General features: G+C 46.6%; 1 protein-coding gene across 1 annotated transcript; it reads right to left on the reverse strand.

Annotated features, from left to right (window-relative positions):
• Window positions 1-625: 625 nt before the first annotated feature.
• On the reverse strand, window positions 626-19,082 carry LOC136624422 (oocyte zinc finger protein XlCOF7.1-like). Its single transcript, XM_066598397.1, has 2 exons — window positions 18,983-19,082; window positions 626-3,079 (listed from the first exon to the last, which is right to left on the reverse strand). The coding sequence occupies exon 2, from the start codon at window positions 3,027-3,029 to the stop codon at window positions 1,794-1,796; it is 1,236 nt and encodes a 411-aa protein (XP_066454494.1). The 5' UTR covers window positions 3,030-3,079; window positions 18,983-19,082; the 3' UTR covers window positions 626-1,793.
• Between the last annotated feature and the right edge of the window lie 3,264 nt (window positions 19,083-22,346).

Here is a 22,346-nt window from a genome sequence, read left to right on the forward strand (position 1 = left end):
AGTCATATCTCGGTGGGAGGGTCTCTAATCATGAAGATATACTGCCATATTTCTTGTCATGATTTTATCTATGCATGAATATCAAGCATGAGGCAGAAATCATAACCAGGTATGGGTTTACGTAGTTTGAGGGGAATTCCTGAGCTTGGGGTGAGGTATGGGGAGGTAATACAATTATCTCTCTAAAGGCAACAACCACCAGCCTGGGGAGAGCAAATCAACATCTACCTGTCAAAAGGCCACTTGTATTGACATTGGGACAAAGTATTTCCTGTTCTCTTGTATATCAAAGGCTTGCCAATTACACAAGAGGAAGGGGGGATTAGAACATTAGAATTTACCCATCTCATATCTTTATCCATCTATCTAGTATCTAACTATCTATCTATCATTAGAGTAGATTCAAGGGGCAAAGGTTGTCAGCTCAACTTTTCTATTGTCCTGAACGACAACTGATTGATACTGGACAGCTGGGGGGACAGTTTCTCAATCTCTTTATATGACAGAGCGCTAGTGAAAATTGTGAAATAGGAAAGGCATTTACCAAGTATGTGCATCGCAGAAATCTAAGCATTCTCTATCTGGTACAGAACATATTTAATCAGGGTAAAAAAAAGTAGACCGATAAATTTAAAAAAGTTTTTAATAATCCCGGCGATCAGCTGCAAATTGTCACACTAACAAGACAGACGTACCCAGGAAGACATGGTTCTTCTTAGAAGCTTTTGAGTATGCCACATGAGAGCCTTACAGGAATTTGGTAGTAGATTTAAGAGAAGACACAACAGAGGAACTCCTCTTAAGCACGGGGTTGTTTCCACCAGCTTTAGCGGCGGTGTACATTCAAAAGAAAACTGCCTCTAAGAAGTGAGTTAATCATCCTACTAACTATTGTAAACTCTGCACATTGTGCTGACAAGATGTCTGAGGGATTACACTGCAATTGGGGCCTCTTAAAAAGCTTATAAAAGCAACACCTACAGTCAGAAAGTCTACTTTGTGCAACGCAAGCAGTGCTTTAATCATAGCCATAGAGGAAATTGCTTTAAGTAAAAGGGTGAATACCTCTAAAACAGCCTGGGTGATAAAACCCTGGCAATAAAAAAAAAAGCGGATATTGAATCAGGCGGTAAGAGGGGGTTTACAGGTTCACTCTTAGGCTTTGCGATTCCAATAATGAGACTGTGCTTGAGCACACTGGCCCAGAGAACAGCTGATCACTAGGGGCCCCAGTGATAGACTGCACAGATCTATTATTCATGACTGATCTTGAGAATGAACCATCAATAGTTGACAACTGGACAATCCCTTTAAATCTCAACTAAATTCAGCTACAAATCTGTAATCCAGGAAAAAACAAAGAGAAACCAAAAAGTTTGGCTCAGTAGATATGGAGTAATAGGCGCCGGCCAGGATAAGGACAAAATAAAACATATGTGAGTGGGTTCTTATACATTAAGTTCGAAAGACTTCAATGGAAAGAGGATCATGGGATGGATGTTTAAAGGGCAGAATTCCATCAGAAATTGATGGGCGGAGTCATTTTTTCTTCAATATTTCCAACAATCTGAACATAAATGCCGGTTTTCCCCTGTGTGAGTTCTCTTATAGTTTACAAGATCTGATTTGTCTTAAAAATATTGACAACAGTCAGAATATAAAAATGTTGTCTCCCCTGTGTGAATTCTCTGATGTTTAACAAGATCCCCTTTATGGGTATTTCTCACATTCAGAACATGAAAATGGCTTGTCCCCCATGTGAATTCTCTGATGTGCAACAAGATGTGATTTGTTCAAAAAACAATTTCTACATTCTGAAATGACTTCTTCCCTGTGTGAATTCTTTGATGCGTAAGAAGAGTTGTATTACTTGTAAAACATTTCCCACATTCTGAACATGAAAATGACTTCTCTCCTGTGTGAATTCTCTGATGTCTAACAAGATCTAATTTCTGGGTAAACGATTTCCCAAATTCTGAACATGAAAATGACTTCTCTCCTGCGTGAATTCTCTGATGTCTAACAAGATGTGATTTTGTGGTAAAACATTTCCCACATTCTGAACATGAAAATGGCTTCTCTCCTGTGTGAGTTCTCTGATGTCTAACAAGACCTGATTTCTGGGTAAAACAATTCCCACATTCTGAACATGAAAATGGCTTCTCTCCTTTTTGAATTCTCTGATGTCTAACAAGATCTAATTTCTGGGTAAAACATTTCCCACATTCTGAACATGAAAATGACTTCTCTCCTGCGTGAATTCTCTGATGTCTAACAAGATGTGATTTCTGGGTAAAACATTTCCCACATTCTAAACATGAAAATGACTTCTCTCCTGTGTGAATTCTTTGATGATCAACAAGACCTGATTGTGTGGTAAAACATTTCCCACATTCTGAACATGAAAATGGCTTCTCTCCTGTGTGAATTCTCTGATGTCTAACAAGATCTAATTTCTGGGTAAAACATTTCCCGCAGACAGAACACGAAAATCGCCTCTCACCAGTGTGAATTTTCAGGTGTACAACAAGACCTAATTTCTGGGTAAAACATTTCCCACATTCTGAACATGAAAATGGCTTCTCTCCTGTGTGAATTCTCTGATGATAAACAAGACCTGATTTCTGGGTGAAACATTTCCCACATTCTGAACATGAAAATTTCCTCTCCCCAGTGTGAATTCTTTGATGATCAACAAGATATGATTTCTGGATAAAGCATTTCCCACAGACAGAACATGAAAATGGCTTCTCTCCTGTGTGAATTCTCTGATGATCAACAAGATGTGGTTTCATGGTAAAACATTTCCCACATTCTGAACATGAAAATGACTTCTTCCCTGAGACAACAGTTCCTTCTTTAACATCTCTTCTGTAAATGTTATGTTGCTTAGTAGTCTGTGATGAATTAGAAGATGGAACCTCTATAAAAGGATCAGATGACAGATGTTTGCTGGGAAGGGCTGAGGGTACATCTGGGATAATGGCAGGCTCTTCGTGTGTATCTTGTATGTTACCATCATCTTCCATTGTAAAACCTGAAGATATCAAATGTTCCTCTAAGCTCCTGATGTCGTCATCTGCCAAGAATAAAACAGATTTTAACATTACAATTATATCAATATTTTATAAAAATTTCTATATAAAATATTCATACAAATTGTGAAAAAGACAAGTTACAAAAACCCTGTGCTCTTTTATGTATGAGGAAAATGAAAAGAGAAAAAAATGGCCCCAGCGCTCGCTGGAGAAAAATATTCCAAATGTATATGGAAATAACGTTTATTTTGCAACGCGTTTCAGCCACTAAACGTGGCCTTTTTCAAGCATCAATGCTGATTTTATTGGGTCCCCTTCCTGGGGTACTCAAGGAACCCTGCAGCTCTCCCAATCTGTGGATGTGGAGGAAGTATTTTCATCTAATATCTTAAGGCGATCTTGGACGGAGAGGTGCTGGCAGGGCCTGTCTTGGACTAAGACCCTGCACAGTACCGGGTAAGTCCCCATCACATTTTTTTTATCTCACTATACATGACCGCAGAAGCGCTACGCTGACCTCTGTATATTTCCTTTTATGTATGAGGTTTTACTTACTTGAATAAGGGGTTTGCAGAGATTAGCGAACCTCCTCAAGAATCCAGGTTAGCCTCTAAGTTATCACCCGTTCCTCCAGGTTTCTTTTGGAGAGTCGGTACCTTCTGGTGTTTATTCCATTAGCGTAAGGGCAATATATACAATACAGGAGATGCAACGCGAGTCGGAGGGCTTACTGACTAATCTGACACCTTTCATGAGCATATGACACAGAGACATGATAAAAGTATCAGGTACTTCTTAGAACTGGGGCGACCGGAAGTGTGTACGTGCGTGCATCCAGAAGAAAGTAGCTGCTGAGCTATATCCCGGTACACGCTTAACCGGAAGCAGAGGTAAATTTCTAGACGCAATTCTGTGCACATGCTCGTCTTGCACATGCTCTTTATACAGATTAAGTATACTTAATAACAAACGAGTGCCACATTTTATATTATTTCTCCAGAACCCCCATACTTTTATTTTTTACACACAAATCTCCAAAATCTTAACCCCTTAGTGACGGCCCCATCGGGATTTTACGTCCTCACTAAGTGGGCTTTAATCCTAGAGGACGTAGAAACATGCGTCCTCTTAAGATTAATACCCTCTTAGCTGAGGACGTGTCAGCTTCATGTTGTCGGTGCCCGCAGGTAGCCGACAGCATGGAGCTGTCATCTTGGGCTGCGGGCAGTCGCCCCCGGCAATGCAATCGGCGCTATCCAATGGATACCCATCCCAACCAGCCCCCGTAATTACCCCTGTCTTCGGAAATACCACACAGTTCACATTATTGCTTTTATCTAAGATTTGGGGAACGCCAAAAAGGGTGCGGACGGGGGGGAATCTTTTAACGTGTCAATTTTTATTCTGTACAAGTGAGCAGTGGGGCCTGGAATTTATTCAGTTGTGCCCTGCAATCCTACGGGTGTTCCTTCCATTATAGGCCTTGCCATGTGTCCTGTAAGTAGATTAGGGCCACAATGGGTATGTTTCTGAACACGGGACAAATGGGGGGATCCATTTTGGGGTTAAAGTCTTCATTCCTGTGTACACTGTACAAAAAAAAAGTTTTTAAATTGACACAATTGCCAAAAAAAATGAAAATCATAATTTTTTCCTTCTGCTTTGCTTAGATTCATTCAAATGCTGTGGGGTCAAAATTCGTTAAGGGGTCTAGTTTTCAAAATGAGGTCATTTGTGGGGGTTCTCTATCGTTTTGGCCACTCAATGACTCTACAAGTGGGCAATCCAATGGGTGCTCCTTCCATTATAGGCCTAGCAATGTTTCCTTTAAGTAGATTAGGACCACAATGGGTATATTTCTGAACACGGGAGAAACAGGGGTATCCATTTTGGGGTGCAAGTAGTCATTCATGTGTGTGCTGTACAAAAAAGTTGTTTTTAAACTGACAGAATTGCCAAAAAAATAAAAATCACAATTTTTTCCTTTTGCTTTGTTTGAATTCATTAAAAAACTGTGGCATCAAAATGGGCAGTACACCCCTAGATAAATTTGTTAATGGGTCTAGTTTTTAAAATTGGGTCATTTGTGGGGGTTCTATATGGTTTTGGCCACTGAAGAGCTCTACAAGAGTGGTATGGGGCCTAAAACGCTTTCAAGCAAAATTTATGTTCTGAAAGACACTGACTACTCCTTCCATTTTGGGCCCCGTTGTGCATCCAGATATAAGATTAGGGCCACAATGAGTATATTTCTGAAGACGGGAGAAACAGGGGTATCCATTTTGGGGTGTCAATCCTCATTTTAATGTGCACTATAGGAAAACAATGTCTTTAAAATGACATATTTGCAAAAATATGAAATTTTATTTTTTCTTCTCTAAATTTAATTAATTTCTGAAAAAAAACTGTGGGGTCAAAATACACATGACCCCCCCCCCCCTAAGTGGATACATTAAGGGGTGTCGTTTTTAAAATGGGGTCATTTAGGAGGGTATCTATCATTGTGACACCTATGAGCCGCTGCAAACTTGGCTTGCTGTAAGAAAACAAAGTGTTCCTCAAAATGTTGAAAATTAATGTTAAATTTGTACGTCATCTAAATGGTTAAAAAAAACACGAAAGTTTTTCAAATGTGCATTCAGAATAAAGTAAACAGATGGAAATATATATCCTATCAAAAAATTGTACAGTATGTTTGCACATATTACAATTGAAAATGTGAAAAAAATGATGATTTTTTAATTTTTTTTTCCAGTATTGGTACTTTTAATAAACATACACGAATTAAATCGGTCTATTTTTGCAACGTAGATGAAGTACAACATGTGGCGAAAAAACGATGTCAGAATCACTTGGATACGCAAAACCTTCACGGAGTTATGCTATGTTGAACGACATGTCAGATTTCCAAAATCTGGCTCCGTCACTAAGGCGCAAACAGGCTTCGTCACTAAGGGGTTAATGAACAATCTAATGTATAAAAGAAGTGTTTTAAAGAGAAGGGGTACCCAGGGGTACTGGTGATTTCAGCGATGCTAAGAGCGCAACAACAAGACCAGTTAGAGAATCCACAACAGAAACCTGAGAAAACTGAGGAGCAGACCTCCAAAACATTGTTCTGAAACCACATTAATACTCAACATCCCCACCTGAGGAACATCCTATCGAAACATTGGGGGATCCTACAAGGTGACCCCTTTCTATCTGACAATATCCCCAGTCGACCTCAAGTGGTACTCGAAGAAATAAAACTGAAAAATATACTGGCACCCTCTCACCAACCCAAATGGAAGATCCTAACTCATATTCCAGGTACATCCATGTGTGTGTGGAGGGGGGGAGTGAGGGGCATACACGACGCTTTTGGATGTGGCATAGAAAATTGTAAATGCTGCCAGAATATTTGCCACAGCAGGAAGGAGATATTTATACAAGATGTGAATAAGAGTTATATTCTACAATATCTTTTAAACTATGGATGGGGTCTGGCTGAGGAAAAAATCCAAGGCAGCGTGTTTAGAGAAGTTCCAACAATATCCGTTTCTAGCTTAATCCATTGTTTAGACTTCCCGTGGAAGTGCCAGCCGAACGATCTAAGAAGGATAGAGGCTTAAAGGGGTTGTCTCACGCCAAAACGTTTTTTTTTTTTATTCAATAGGCCCCCCGTTCGGCGCGAGACAAACCCGATGCATGTGTTAAAAAAAAAACAAACGGGTAGTACTTACCCGAATCCCCGCGCTGCGGCGACTTCTTCCTTCTTCTTACTTACCTTAGTAAGATGGCCGCCGGGATCTTTACTCTGCAGTCCATTGCCGATTCCAGCCTCCTGATTGGCTGGAATCGGCACACGTGACGGGGCGGAGCTACGAGGAGCCGCTCTCCGGCACGAGCGCCCCCATTCAGAAGAGAGAAGACCGCACAGCGCAAGCGCGTCTAAAATCGCCAGAAGAGGCGATTTTAGACGGATCCATTGAGACGGGGACGCCAGCAACGGAACAGGTAAGTGAATAACTTCTGTATGGCTCATATTAATGCACAATATACATTACAAAGTGCATTAATATGGCCATACAGAAGTGCATAACCCCACATGCTTTCATGAGACAACCCCTTTAAGGCCAGAAAGCCCCGCCCCTCCTGTGGGTTTAGGTTTTCAGAGGGTTCGGTAGCTGATGTGTAAAAGCAGATTGTAGGCATTTAAAAAAAATTCATGGGGGGCTGAATAGGCAGAGTCTGGAATAAGTACAACAAGCGAGGGGCGACGTCCATCCTTAGCACATTTATTCCACCAAAACGGGAGATATTTTTTGTCGTAGTTATTCAAGCTCAGATATGTAAAAATATTAAATAGTTAAAGGGGTTTTCCCATTAACTGCAGGTACAATAATTTGTGGAGCGCCTAGTCTACTGAATACATCCTAATGGGACAATTACTTTACCCAATAAACTTACTTTTTTACTTCCACATTGTAGGACGTGTTCTGCGCTGATTCCCTCCCATGCGGTGATGGTAATTTCCTACCTCCAGGGGGCGCTCATACAGCTTGTAAGATTACAGAGCGCAGGAGCCAAACGAGCCGTGGATAAGAGCTGCTGACGCCTCCTGCTGTAAACTGCCCTGTACTGCGCTGCAACTACAGTCTGCTGATCATGTGCTGCTGACTGGGGAATAAAGACGCCTTTACAAGCCCGGCACCGCCATCATCAGTGGGCACAGATATGTTTGTAGCCATTCACTAACCCAGCTGACTGTTACTTGTACCAAGATGTGGGAAGTCCCTACTGAGCATGCCCAGTCCTTCTGGTTCCAGCAGCAGAGGAGAGGGACATGATAATAGTACTTGCACATGTGCGGAGGCAGCACTGGGGGACGGGGGTCCAGGTCTGATAGAGTGATTGGATGTTGCAGAGACCCTGACATAGTGCATGGGGTATCAGCTGGGGACAGATGGAAGGAGCAGCTGAATGGAGAATGAGGATGGCTTCTCCTTACACGGCGCCTGTGGCTCTACCAAAACATTAAGGGGAAATAACATAACAGCTTGTATAGCTTATTGCTGTATATTCCACGATTATTACAGAACTCCTGACTGATTTGTGCTCGTTGCAGCCTGCAGGCACACGGCGAAGGACCGTCCTGAACTCACTATCCACAGTGTCAGGACTAGGATCTGCTCCTTTCTGCAAGGAGGAACAGGAGAAGTAGTGCCAGAACCCTACAGAATGACCCTCAGCAGACCATAAAATAATAATCTTTATTTGTATAGCGCCAACTTGTTCTGCAGCGCTTTCAAGCACAGGAGAAAACAGACAATACAACAAATTACATGTTTTTCTACAATCAATTTGAAACAAACGAGGTGGAGGCGATATAGGCAGTACAGGAATTACATGAGTAAATCAGTTATTAGGAAGGAAACGGGTGGATCGGTAGGGAGGTGCCGGGGTAGAGGTCATATGCAGGGTGGAAGGTGTGGGGAGCTGTAGGGAGGGGCAGGGGGACTAGGTCAGGAGATTTAGTATGCCTTCCTGAAGAGGTGCGTTTTTAAGTCGAGTCTGAAATTTTGTGCATTGTGGATTGTCCAGATGCCTTGGGGTAGAGCTTTCCAGAGGATGGGTGCTGCTCTGGTGAAGTCCTGGAGGCGAGCATGTAAGGTTTGTATTAGTGGGGAGTTTAGTCTGCATGTGTTAGCAGATCAGAGTATGTGGGCTGGGTGATAAATGGACAGAAGGGAAGCGATGTGCCATGGGTGAGGCTGAGGAGTTTAAATTTAGTTCTGCAGTGGATGGGCAGCCAATGCAATGACTGGCATAGTTCAGAGGCATCAGAGAAATGGCTGGATAGAAAAATGAGCCTAGCTGGTGTGTCTAATATAGATTGAAGAGGGGAGAGTCTGGTACGGAAAGGCCGTTGAGCAACAAGTAGCAGTAGTCAAGTCGGGAATGGATGAGGGCAGCAACAACTGTTTTAGCATGTCCATGGTGAGGAATAGCCAGATTTGAGAAATATTTCTGAGGAGCAGTTGGCATTTTTGGGACAAAGATTGGATGTGGGGGTTGAAGAAGAGGTCAGAGTCTGGTATGACGCCCAAGAAGTTGGCGTGCTGTCTGGGAGTGGTGCCAGATACCGATATGGAGATATTGGAGGGAGATCGGTAAGCAGAGGGTGGAAACACGAGGTGGTCAGTATTGGAAAGGCTTTGTTTGAGAAAGAGGGAGGACATGGTGTTAGAGACAGCAGACAGACAGTCTGTGGGATTTTGGAGGAATGGTGTTGAGATGTCACAGGAAGAGGCATATAGCTGGGTGTCCTCAGCGTAGATCTGGAATTAGAGGCCGAGTTTGCGGATAGTTTGTCCAATTGGGACTTTAGAGAAGATTAGGGGACCAAGGTCTGAGCCCTGGGGCACCCCAACAGCGAGAGGAGGCGGAAAGGAAATAGGGCCAGTAAGGAGGGCTGATAGAGTAAAGCATGTTAAGGAGGAGTTTGTGGTCAACAGTGTCAAATGCTGAAACAGGTCAAGGAGGATTAGCAGGGAGTAGTCGCCTCTCGACTTCGCTGTCATCACTTCACTACTGACCAAATTGTTGGAAACAGACTCCGCGGGAACCATGAGGGCCCAACATGCTGTAGTGGAAGCTGAGCTCACATCCCAGCACCATGTAGCTTGAATAGCATTTGCCAGAGACACCGGAATTAGCAAGTCCACCATTGGCACCCTGTTCTCTTCACAGACAAGAGCAGCTTCACAAGGAGCACATGTAACAGACATGAAAGAGTCTGCAGAGGATGGAGATCATCCACATCTGATATACCAGGCTTCGGGCAAGTAAATTTGGTACAAGTGTTTATCTGTTGTCTGCGTGGAACATTTTATGAAGCTGTGGTTACTTCCGAGAAATAGAGGAATAAAATATGTATACACATAGAGGTGAGGTAGGTTCTCCCCAGTATATACACACACAGAGGTGAGGTAGGTTCTCCTCAGTATATACACATGCAGAGGTGAGGTAGGTTCTCCTCAGTATATACACCCAGAGGTGAGCTAGATTCCCCTCAGTATATACACCCAGAGGTGAGCTAGACTCTCCTCAGTACATACACTGTAGTAGAGTGAGAGGTAAAGTGTGGGACGGACGGTACATATCGCAGAGACTGCTAGCATCTGTGAGGTAAACCCGGTCCGTCTCTCACTCCAGTACTCAGTTCCACCTGGCCCAAGTAGGTGAGGTGCATAAATGGGCGCAGGTTGCAGTCTGAAGAGGGAGGTGTGTCCTGTGTGAGCAGCAGAGGCTTACAGAGAGTGCTGAGCTGGAGACACTGCACCACGCTGCTGGGATGGTTTGCTTTACTTTGCCCTATTGGAGTTTACAAAGACTTTTGTGTTACTACTGCTGGACTGCTTATTTAAAAGGACTTTCCTTGAACTTTCTGTTATCTGGAGAATGCCAGTACTTTTTGTTTTGTTCATCAAGTCTGAATAAAGACAAGACGCTCAGCATTTGGTCGTGGCCAGGTGTGTTTCCCCCTGCATTGCTACAACACCCAGAGGGGAGCTACATTCTCCTCAGTATATAAACATAGAGGTTAGCTAGATTCTCCTCAGTATATACACACAGAGGTGACGTAGATTCTCCTCAGTATATACACACACAGAGGTGAGGTAGATTCTCCTCAGTATATACACACAGAGGTGACGTAGATTCTCCTCAGTATATACACACAGGGGTGACGTAGATTCTCCTCAGTATATACACACACAGAGGTGAGGTAGATTCTCCTCAGTATATACACATAGAGGTTAGCTAGATTCTCCTCAGTATATACACATAGAGGTGAGGTAGATTCTCCTCAGTATATACACTCAGAGGTGAGGTAGATTCTCCTCAGTATATACACTCAGAGAAGCATTAGATTCTCCTCAGTATATACACATAGAGGTGAGGTAGATTATACAAATCATTTCCTTAAGCTTTATGTATCACAGATTTTTTCAAGCTTAGAATTGAATACTCAAGTTGTGACCCCTTTACTTTTCCTATGTAGGACCTCAAGAATGGTCGTTGCAAATTTAACACTTGTACGACACTGGGAAGTTACATAACATAGGGGGTCACTTACTTTTGCACTTAGCATTGTATAATCAAGTTGTGAATGTTTTAGTTTTCCTATTTAGGACCAAAATAATGGTCATGCCAAATTTTATGTTTGTACGACACCAGGAAGTAAGAGAGTTAATGGCCAGTCAGTGAGTGTTTTCATCTTTATATATATATACTAGCTGATATACCCGGCTTCGCCCAAGTTAATTTAGTACAGGTGTTTACATGTTGTTCGCAGGGAAAATTAAGTCATAGTTACTTGAAAACCAAGGAATAAAATATGTATACACATATAGGAGTGTTAGATTCTCCTCAGACTGTATGTAGCAATGTCCCTCTGCAGAATGTGCAACCCCTACCACTCTCCTCACATTTTACTTTTAAAGGTAACGCCCCTTTTTATTCAAATTTACCCCCAGACTGGAGGTTGCAGCCCCTTCTTAGCCTTAGGGGCTCCATCCCTGCAGTGCATGGCGGCTTCCTTATGTACTTTATAGCCTTTCAGTATATACTCATAGAGGTGAGGTAGATTCTCCTGAGTATATACACACAGAGATCAGTTATATTCTCCTCAGTATACAAATCATTTCCCTAGGCATTATCGTTTCTGAGAAAAGAACTATGTAATGTATGGCGGCTTTTCAGTTTTTCAGGCTTAAAATTAAATATTGAAGTTGCAAACCCTTTACTTTCCCCATTGGGACATAAAGAATGGTTGTGGCAAATTTCATGTTTGTGCAGTTCAGACGTGTGTTATTAGTTACTAGAGATGAGCGAGCACCAAAATGCTCGGGTGCTCGTTACTCGAGATGAATTTTTCGCGATGCTCGAGGGTTCGTTTCGAGTAATGAACTCCATTGAAGTCAATGGGCGACTCGAGCATTTTTGTATATCGCCGATGCTCGCTAAGGTTTTCATTTGTGAAAATCTGGGCAATTCAAGAAAGTGATGGGAACGACACAGAAACGGATAGGGCAGGCGAGGGGCTACATGTTGGGCTGCAACTCAAGTTCCCAGGTCCCACTATTAAGCCACAATAGCGGCAAGAGTGCCCCCCCCCTCCCAACAACTTTTACTTCTGAAAAACCCTCATTAGCAAGGCATACCTTAGCTAAGCACCACACTACCTCCAACAAAGCACAATCACTGCCTGCATGACACTCCACTGCCACTTCTCCTGGGTAACATGCTGCCCAACCCCCCCGCACGACCCAGTGTCCACAGCGCACACCAAAATGTCCCTGCGCAGCCTTCAGCTGCCCTCATGCCACACGCTGGCCTCATAGCAACACAACCCTCATGTCTATTTATAAGTGCGTCTGCCATGAGGAGGAACCGCAGGCACACACTGCAGAAGGTTGGCACGGCCAGGCAGCGACCCTCTTTAAAAGGGGCGGGGCGATAGCCCACAATGCTGTACAGAAGCAATGAGAACTCCAATCCTGTGCCACCTCTGTCAGGAGCTGCAAACGTGGGCATAGCAATGGGGAATCCATGTGCCACACAGTATTCATTCTGTCAAGGTGTCTGCATGCCCCAGTCAGACCGGGGTTTTTTATAAATAGTCACAGGCAGGTACAACTCCGCAATGGGAATTCCGTGTGCACCCACAGCATGGGTGGCTCCCTGGAACCCACCGGCTGTACATAAATGTATCCCATTGCAGTGCCCTGGACAGCAGAGCTAACATCAGGTTAAATGCAGGTGGGCTTCGGCCCACACTGCATACCCCAGTCACACTGGGGTTTTTTATAAGCAGACACATGCAGTTACAACTCCCTATTGTGAAGTCCCTGTGGACCCACAGCATGGGTGGCTCCCTGGAACCCACCAGCGGTACATAAATATATCCCATTGCAGTGCCCAGCACAGCTGAGGTAACGTCAGGTTTAATGCAGGTGGGCTTCGGCCCACACTGCATACCCCAGTCAGACTGGGGTTCTTTAGAAGTGGACACATGCAGTTACAACTCCCTGTGGACCGACAGCATGGGTGGGTCCCAGGCAGCCACCGGCGGTACATAAATATATCCCATTGCATTGCCCATCACAGCTGAGGTAACGTCCGATTAAATGCAGGTGGTCTTCGGCCCACACTGCATGCCCCAGTCTGACCGGGGTTTTTAATACATAGACACGGCAGGTATAAATCCCTAATGTGAAGTCCCTGTGGACCCACAGCATGGGTGGCTCCCTGGAACCCACCGGCAGAACATAAATATATCCCATTGCAGTGCCCAGCACAGCAAAGCTAACGTCAGGTTTAATGCAGGTGGGCTTCGGCCCACACTGCATTCCCCGGTCACACTGGGGTTCTTTAGAAGTGGACACATACAGTTACAACTCCGTGTGGACCGACAGCATGGTTCGCTCCCTGGAACCCACCGGCGGTACATAAATATATCCCATTGCAGTCCCCAGCACAGCTGAGGTAATGTCAGGTTTAATGCAGGTGGGCTAAAAATTACTAGGATTACACTGTAGGCCAGGGCCCAAAAAAATTGGTGTACCAACAGTACTAATGTACCTCAGAAAAATTGCCCATGCCCAACCAAGAGGGCAGGTGAAACCCATTAATCACTTTGGTTAATGTGGCTTAATTTGTAACTAGGCCTGGAGGCAGCCCAGTTAAAATAAAAATTGGTTCAGGTGCAAGTTTCAACGCTTTAATGAGCATTGAAATGTATAAACATTGTTTACAAAAGTTATATGACTGAGCCTTGTGGGCCTAAGAAAAATTGCCCGTTCGGCGTGATTACGTGAGGTTTCAGGAGGAGGAGGATGAATATAATACACAGATTGATGAAGCTAAAAGGTCCCTGTTTTTGATGGTGATAGAGAACGATGCTTCCATCCGCGGGTGCAGCCTACGTATTGTTTAGGTACCGCTGTTGTCCGCTGGTGGAGAAGAGAAGTCTGGGGAAATCCAGGCTTTGTTCATCTTGATGAGTGTAAGCCTGTCGACACTGTCGGTTGACAGGTGGGTACGCTTATCCGTGATGATTCCCCCAGCCGCACTAAACACCCTCTCTGACAAGACGCTAGCCGCAGGACAAGCAAGCACCTCCAGGGCATACAGCGCGAGTTCAGGCCACGTGTCCAGCTTCGACACCCAGTAATTGTAGGAGGCAGAGGCGTCACGGAGGACGGTCGTGCGATCGGCTACGTACTCCCTCACCATCCTTTTACAGTGCTCCCGTCGACTCAGCCTTGACTGGGGAGCGGTGACACAGTCTTGCTGGGGAGCCATAAAGCTGGCAAAGGCCTTGGAGAGTGTTCCTCTGCCTGCGCTGTACATGCTGCCTGATCTCCGCGCCTCCCCTGCTACCTGGCCATCGGAACTGCGCCTTCTGCCACTAGCGCTGTCGGATGGGAATTTTACCATCAGTTTGTCCGCCAGGGTCCTGTGGTATAGCATCACTCTCGAACCCCTTTCCTCTTCGGGTATGAGAGTGGAAAGGTTCTCCTTATACCGTGGGTCGAGCAGTGTGTACACCCAGTAATACGTAGTGGCCAGAATGCGTGTAACGCGAGGGTCACCAGAAAGGCATCGTAACATGAAGTCCGCCATGTGTGCCAGGGTACCTGTACGCAACACATGGCTGTCCTCACTAGGAAGATCACTTTCAGGATCCTCCTCCTCCTCCTCCTCAGGCCCTACACGCTGATAGGATGACAGACAAGCAGCATGGGTACCCTCAGCAGTGGGCCAAGCTGTCTCTTCCCCCTCCTCCTCATACTCCTCCCCCTCCTCCTCAACGCGCTGAGATATAGACATGAGGGTGCTCTGACTATCCAGCGACATACTGTCTTCCCCCGCCTCTGTTTCCGAGCGCAAAGCGTCTGCCTTTATGCTTTGCAGGGAACTTCTCAAGAGGCATAGCAGAGGAATGGTGACGCTAATGATTGCAGCATCGCCGCTCACCATCTGGGTAGACTCCTCAAAGTTTCCAAGGACCTGGCAGATGTCTGCCAACCAGGCCCACTCTTCTGTAATGAATTGAGGAGGCTGACTCCCACTACGCCGCCCATGTTGGAGTTGGTATTCCACTATAGCTCTACGCTGCTCATAGAGCCTGGCCAACATGTGGAGCGTAGAGTTCCACCGTGTAGGCACGTCGCGCAGCAGTCGGTGCACTGACAGATTAAACCGATGTTGCAGGGTCCGCAGGGTGGCAGCGTCCGTGTTGGACTTGTGAAAATGTGCGCTGAGGCGGCGCACCTTTCCGAGCAAGTCTGACAAGCAAGGGTAGCTTTTCAGAAAGCGCTGAACCACCAAATTAAAGACGTGGGCCAGGCATGGCACGTGCGTGAGGCTGCCGAGCTGCAGAGCCGCCACCAGGTTACGGCCGTTGTCACACACGACCATGCCCGGTTGGAGGCTGAGCGGCGAAAGCCAGCGGTCGGTCTGCTCTGTCAGACCCTGCAGCAGTTCGTGGGCCATGTGCCTCTTCTCTCCTAAGCTGAGTAGTTTCAGCACGGCCTGCTGGCACTTGCCCACCGCTGTGCTGCCACCCCGCGCGACACCGACTGGTAGCGACGTGCTGCTGCTGACACATCTTGATTGCGAGACGGAGGTTGTGTAGGAGGAGGAGGAGGGTGGTTTAGTGGAGGAAGCATACACCGCCGCAGATACCAGCACCGAGCTGGGGCCCACAATTCTGGGGGTGGGTAGGACGTGAGCGGTCCCAGGCTCTGACTCGGTCCCAGCCTCCACTAAATTCACCCAATGTGCCGTCAGGGAGATATATTGGCCCTGCTCGCCTGTGCTTGTCCACATGTCCGTTGTTAAGTGGACCTTGGCAGTAACCGCGTTGGTGAGGGCGCGTACAATGTTGCGGGAGACGAGGTCGTGCAGGGCTGGGACGGCACATCGGGAAAAGTAGTGGCGACTGGGAACCGAGTAGCGCGGGGCCGCCGCCGCCATCATGTTTTTGAAAGCCTCCGTTTCCACAAGCCTATACAGCAGCATCTCCAGGCTGATCAATTTGGCTATGTGCACGTTTAATGCTTCAGCGTGCGGGTGCGTGGTGGCGTACTTGCGCTTGCGCTCAAACAGTTGCGCTAGCGACGGCTGGACACTGCGCTGAGAGACATTGCTGGATGGGGCCAAGGACAGGGGAGGTGAAGGTGTGGGTGCAGGCCGGGAGACGGTCGTGCCTGTGTCCTGAGAGGGGGGTTGGATCTCAGTGGCAGGTTGGGGCACAGGGGGAGAGGCAGTGGTGCAAACCGGAGGCGGTGAACGGCCTTCGTCCCACCTTGTGGGGTGCTTGGCCATCATATGCCTGCGCGTGGTGGTGAGGCTGGTGGTGGTGGCTCCCTGGCTGATCTTGGTACGACAAACCTTGCACACCACAGTTCGTCGGTCGTCTGCACTCTCAGTGAAAAACTGCCAGACCTTTTGAGCACCTCGGCCTCTGCAGGGTGGCATGGCGCGAGGGGGCGCTTTGGGAAACAGTTGGTGGATTATTTGGTCTGGCCCTGCCTCTACCCCTGGCCACCGCACTGCCTCTTCCAACCGGCCCTGCTGCTGCACTTGCCTCCCCCTCTGAAGACCTGTCCTCAGTAGGCTTAGCAAACCAGGTGGGGTCAGTCACCTCATCGTCCAGCTGCTCTTCCTCCGAATCCTCTGTGCGCTCCTCCCTCGGACTTACTGCCCTTACTACTACCTCACTGATAGACAACTGTGTCTCATCGTCATCGTCCTCCTCACCCACTGAAAGCTCTTGAGACACTTGCCGGAAGTCCCCAGCCTCATCCCCCGGACCCCGGGAACTTTCCAAAGGTTGGGCATCGGTTACGACAAACTCCTCCGGTGGGAGAGGAACCATTGCTGCCCATTCTGAGCAGGGGCCCAAGAACAGTTCCTGAGAGTCTGCCTGCTCCTCAGAATGTGTCATTGTAATGGAGTGAGGAGGCTGGGAGGAAGGAGGAGCAGCAGCCAGAGGATTCAGAGTTGCAGCAGTGGACGGCGTAGAAGTCTGGGTGGTCGATAGATTGCTGGATGCACTTTCTGCCATCCACGACAGGACCTGCTCACACTGCTCATTTTCTAATAAAGGTCTACAGCGTGGACCCATTAATTGTGAGATGAATCTGGGGACACCAGAAACGTGCCTCTCTCCTAATCCCGCAGCAGTCGGCTGCGATACACCTGGATCAGGAGCTCGGCCTGTGCCCACACCCTGACTTGGGCCCTCGCGTCCTTGCCCGCGTCCACGTCTTCTAGGCCTACCCTTACCCCTCAGCATGGTGTATTACGAGTAGAGCAGAAACAGAACGCTGTAATTAAATGTTCCGCTTATTGGCCTGTGGTTGGAGGCTGACTTCCCTTACGGAACGCACAGCAGAGCCAGGAAACAATTTTGCGCACGCCTGTAGTGAGACGTAGGTGCGTATCACTGAGCTAGTGGAATTCACAGCGCAGAAGCAGTCAAGTCGCCAAAGGGCAGTGGTACGCCTTAAGTATTTGTCTTCCCTTTTTTTAAATGGTGAGCTGAAACAGCAGACAGATACTGTATGCAGCGTATATTATGTTTACTGTTTCCCTCTGGCGCTATCACGGCGGTGATGTAACGGAGACAGCAGAGCAGGGAAACAATTTTGTGCACGCCTGTAGTGAGACGTAGGTGCGTATCACTCAGCTAGTGGAATTCACAGCGCAGAAGCAGTCAAGTCGCCAAAGGGCAGTGGTACGCCTTAAGTATCTGGCTTCCCTTTTTTTAAATGGTGAGCTGAAACAGCAGACAGATACTGTATGCAGCGTATATTATGTTTACTGTTTCCCTCTGGCGCTATCACGGCGGTGATGTAACGGGCACAGCAGAGCCAGGAAACAATTTTGCGCAAGCCTGCTGTAACGCTTAGCTGCATATTAGCCCTCTGCCTATATAGACAGTATATCTCTTTCACCTTTCCAACTGTCCCTGCCTCACCAGTACTGCACCTATACTGAGTAAAATGACTGCAGACTGAGGACGCAATGGTCTGCACGCCCGATATACAAAAAAATTGTGCAAAACTGCTAAAAGCAGCCTCAACAGTACTGCACACGGTCAGATGTGGCCCTAAGAAGGACCGTTGGGGTTCTTCAAGCCTAAAATAACACCTAACACTCTCCCTATAGAAGCAGCAGCATCAGCAACACTTTCCCTGATCTATGTCAGAATGCATGTGTGGCGAGCCGCGGGCGGGGAAGATTTTAATACTCCGGTGACACCTGATCTCCCCAGCCACTCACTGCAGGGGGGTGGTATAGGGCTGGAACGTCACAGGAGGAAGTTGTAATGCCTTCCATGTCTTTCTATTGGTCAGAAAAGCGCGCAAATGTCTCAGAGATGAAAGTGAAAGTAACTCGAACATCGCGTGGTGCTCGCCTCGAGTAACGAGCATCTCGAACACGCTAATACTCGAACGAGCATCAAGCTCGGACGAGTACACTCGCTCATCTCTATTAGTTACATTAGATATAGGGCACTTACTTTTGCACTTTGAATTGAATAATCAAGTTGACAACACTTGATTTTTCCTACTTACAACCCAAAGAATGTTCATGCCAAAATTCACGCTTGTACGACTCCGGGAAGTAATATAACATAGGGGGTAACTTATTTTTTGCACTTAACATTGAATAATCGAGTAATGACTCCTTTTCCTATTTTGGACCTAAAAAATCGTTGTGCCAAATTTCATGTTTGTCCGACATCGGGAAGTTAGAGAACTAGTGGCGAGTCAGTCAGTCAGTGAGGGCTTTTGCCTTTATATATATATATTTTGGCTGAATAAGGAAATATACAGCTGAAAACCCCGACAACACAGACTCTTCTCTACATGTAGTCTCACCTGGGGGGTCATCTGTAGGAAACTCCTCCTTACACGGCTGATCCCCCCTCACATGTGTCTCTGTAGCATCAATGGGGATCAGATCTTCCTCCAGTTTCACCAGCTGTGAAATAAATATTGAAAAAGTCATCACACAGTTGGAGAAGTCGTGTGGAAGGTTTTATATGGCCAGAAAAGGTCATTAATTAGTATGAGGAGCCGGAATGACATGACAGCAGTAGTGATCTGGGCCAAACAGCTGCAGGTCTCCTGTATAACTCCAACCTGTTGCTTCTTTATTCCAATCAGAAGTCTCCAGAACCAGAAAATAGTGATAAGATGCGGAGATCTAATGTCTGCGGTCGGCTGTAATCCTGCCATCTCCAGCTTTCTCATTACACAAGTATCAATCATATAATAAGACTAAACACAAGACCTTCCCAGCCGTCCTACAGACCAGAGGGAAGGTTTCATGAGACCTTCTCTCCATCTACCTGATCCTCCTGTGGAAGAAGAGGCTGGGGACATCTCTCCGCTGCTGCTCTCTTACTGGATCTACCTGCAGAAAACACAGACAGCCACTGAATTCATTCTCTACATACAAATAATAAAGTCCGTGTGGATTTAGTCCTGTCTATTACCTGGTGATAGGGGGGGCTGGTGGTCCTCCATCATGATGTCCTTGTACAGATCCTTGTGTCCTTCTAAATACCTCCACTCCTCCATGGAGAAAAAGACAGTGAAGTCCTGACACCTAATAGGAACCTGACAACACAATGATACCGTCATCACCCAGACACGTTATACCGCCATAGCGTTACTGTATAATGTCCCAGCATTCCCAGCAGCATCACCTTTCCAGTCAGCAGCTCAATCATCTTGCTGGTGAGTTCTAGGATCTTCTGCTCCTTGATCTCCTCAAGTATCAGGGGGCGAGGTGGAGGCCCTGTGATTGGGCTCAGGGGTCTTCCCCATCCATCAGACACCGGGGCCTGACAGCCATCACTAGAAGTTTTCTTCACTACCGTGTAATCCTGTTTATGGGGAGATACATCCATAAATATCCCTGCAGACAATTCTAGAGTCCTCCCAGTCTGGTCCGGCAGTTATGTCGGCTCTTCACATCTGTGTTCCTCAGTTCTGTTGTTCTGTGAGGGCACGTGTATATATTGCTATATGTTTTCATATCTTTAGACCTGCGTGAAAATTCTATGCAATGCTTTGTGACAAAAAACTTAATATTCAAAATACGTAATATGCATTCTTAAAAAATCATATCAGATACGACAAAGGCTTCTGCAAGGCGGAGAAGACTGTGTCTTGGAAAATTACAAAGAGGAACAAGATACAACGGCGATTAGCTTGGCAGTTTAAGGAACTTGCAACATCTTGCTCGAAGGACTGAGGAGAAAAAGAGAAGTGTCTGCTATGAATAAGGAACATGTGATTGATACAGCCGCCTGTCTGATTAACTTTTGCTATGGACAGTATTATGGACATATATGGTGATGCTATATATCTGGACCAATGAGATGCTATATGCTTTGTGTAGCAACAGGAGGGTATAAAGCCCTGTGTAAGCCAGTAAAGTGTTGGCCATTACTCCCGTACAGGGAAGCATACCAGACCTGTGTGTGGTGTTTTTCCTTTACCGTTGACAACGGGACATTAGGGTGGGTTTTGACTGATGCTGCACTGATTGATTACCCTGACAGTTCTATTCTGTTGGCTGTTCGGCATTTTACCAGCTGCAATAGTTTCCAGCATTCCGTCCGTCTTCACACTTGGCTGCAGCATTTACAGTACAGGCCATGCAGGGGAGATTTATAAAATGTCTTTCACGCGGTGCCGGTATTTTCTATAACAAATCTACTTAGTCTTTGAGAACTGCGGCAGCTTCTAAATCCGCAGCGAGACTATTTATACTACGGATTTAAGGCCTTAGTCAGACGGGCGTTTTTTCGCGCGATTTGCGGATCGCATGACGGATGCGCATCCGCAAATCGCGTGACCGATGCGCGCAAGTCGCCCGCAAATCGCCCGAAAATCTGCTCCTAGCCGCGTTTCATTAGAAACGGGCCGGAGCTGTCCAGCGCATTGCATTCAATGGAGAGGGCAATACAGCCGTCTCCATTGAAAGCAATGCGCTGCGGGCGAGCGCGGGATGAATTGTCGGTAAGGGCTTAAATATATAAGCCCTTACCTGCAATTCATCCTAAAATGTGTAAAAATAAAAAATATCTATTTACTCACCTTCTCCCGGCAGCCGGAGCTCCGAGCGGCCGTCCTGCAGTGGGTGTGAAGGGGGTGTGAGTCAGACCTGCCCCCTGATTGGCTCAGCGCTGAGCCAATCAGAGGCATGCCTCACTCACACCCATTCATGAATGGATGTGAGTCAGACCTGCCCCTGATTGGCTCAGCGCTGAGAGGCAGCAGTCACTCACCCATTCATGAATTCATGAATGGGTGTGTGAGTGTTTTCAGCCTCTGATTGGTCAGGGCTGTGACCAATCAGAGGCAGATCATTCAGCAGGCGGGGATTTTAAAGCCCCGCCGGCTGAATAGTGTCAAGAAGCAGTTCAGGAGAACTGACAGCGGCCGCGGCTGGACTCCGGCTGCAGCGGAAAGGTGAGTATACAATTTTTTTTTTATTTTAACACATTTTAGGATGAATTGCAGGGAAGGGTTTATATATTTATGGCGCCACCATAACTCCTAGACAACACGCCCGCTGCCTTGGGGTCATATTTGACTCTGATCTCTCTTTTGCCCCCTACATCCAATCTCTGGCCCGAACATGTCAGCTGCACCTCAAGAACATCGCAAGAATCCGCTCTTTTCTCACTGTGGAGACGTTAAAAACGCTTATTGTCGCCCTCATCCACTCCCGGCTCGATTATTGCAACTCGTTGCTGATCGGCCTCCCCTGCACCAGACTCTACCCTCTCCAGTCCATCCTGAATGCGGCAGCCAGGCTCATCTTCCTGTCCAGCCGCTACTCGGACGCCTCTGTCCTGTGCCGGTCACTGCACTGGCTGCCCGTTAAATACAGAATTCAATTCAAACTCGCTACCTTCATCCACAAAGCCCTCCACAGTACAGCGCCACCCTATATCGCCTCCCTCATCTCAATCCATCAACCAGCCTGGGCTCTCCGCTCTGCTAATGAAACCAGACTGAGCGCCCCTTTAATTCGAACTTCTCATTCCCGCCTCCAAGACTTCTCCAGAGCAGCACCGGTCCTCTGGAACGCACTACCAAAGGCTACCCGAGCAATCCAGGACTCGCAGAACTTCAGGCGTGCTCTAAAAACGCACCTCTTCAGGGAGGCATACCGCATTCCCTAAACAAACCTCTCTGTACTCCGCCTGATAACATGCTCCCT

Source organism: Eleutherodactylus coqui, chromosome 4 (genome assembly GCF_035609145.1).
Source record: "Eleutherodactylus coqui strain aEleCoq1 chromosome 4, aEleCoq1.hap1, whole genome shotgun sequence".
Lineage (NCBI taxonomy): Eukaryota > Metazoa > Chordata > Amphibia > Anura > Eleutherodactylidae > Eleutherodactylus > Eleutherodactylus coqui.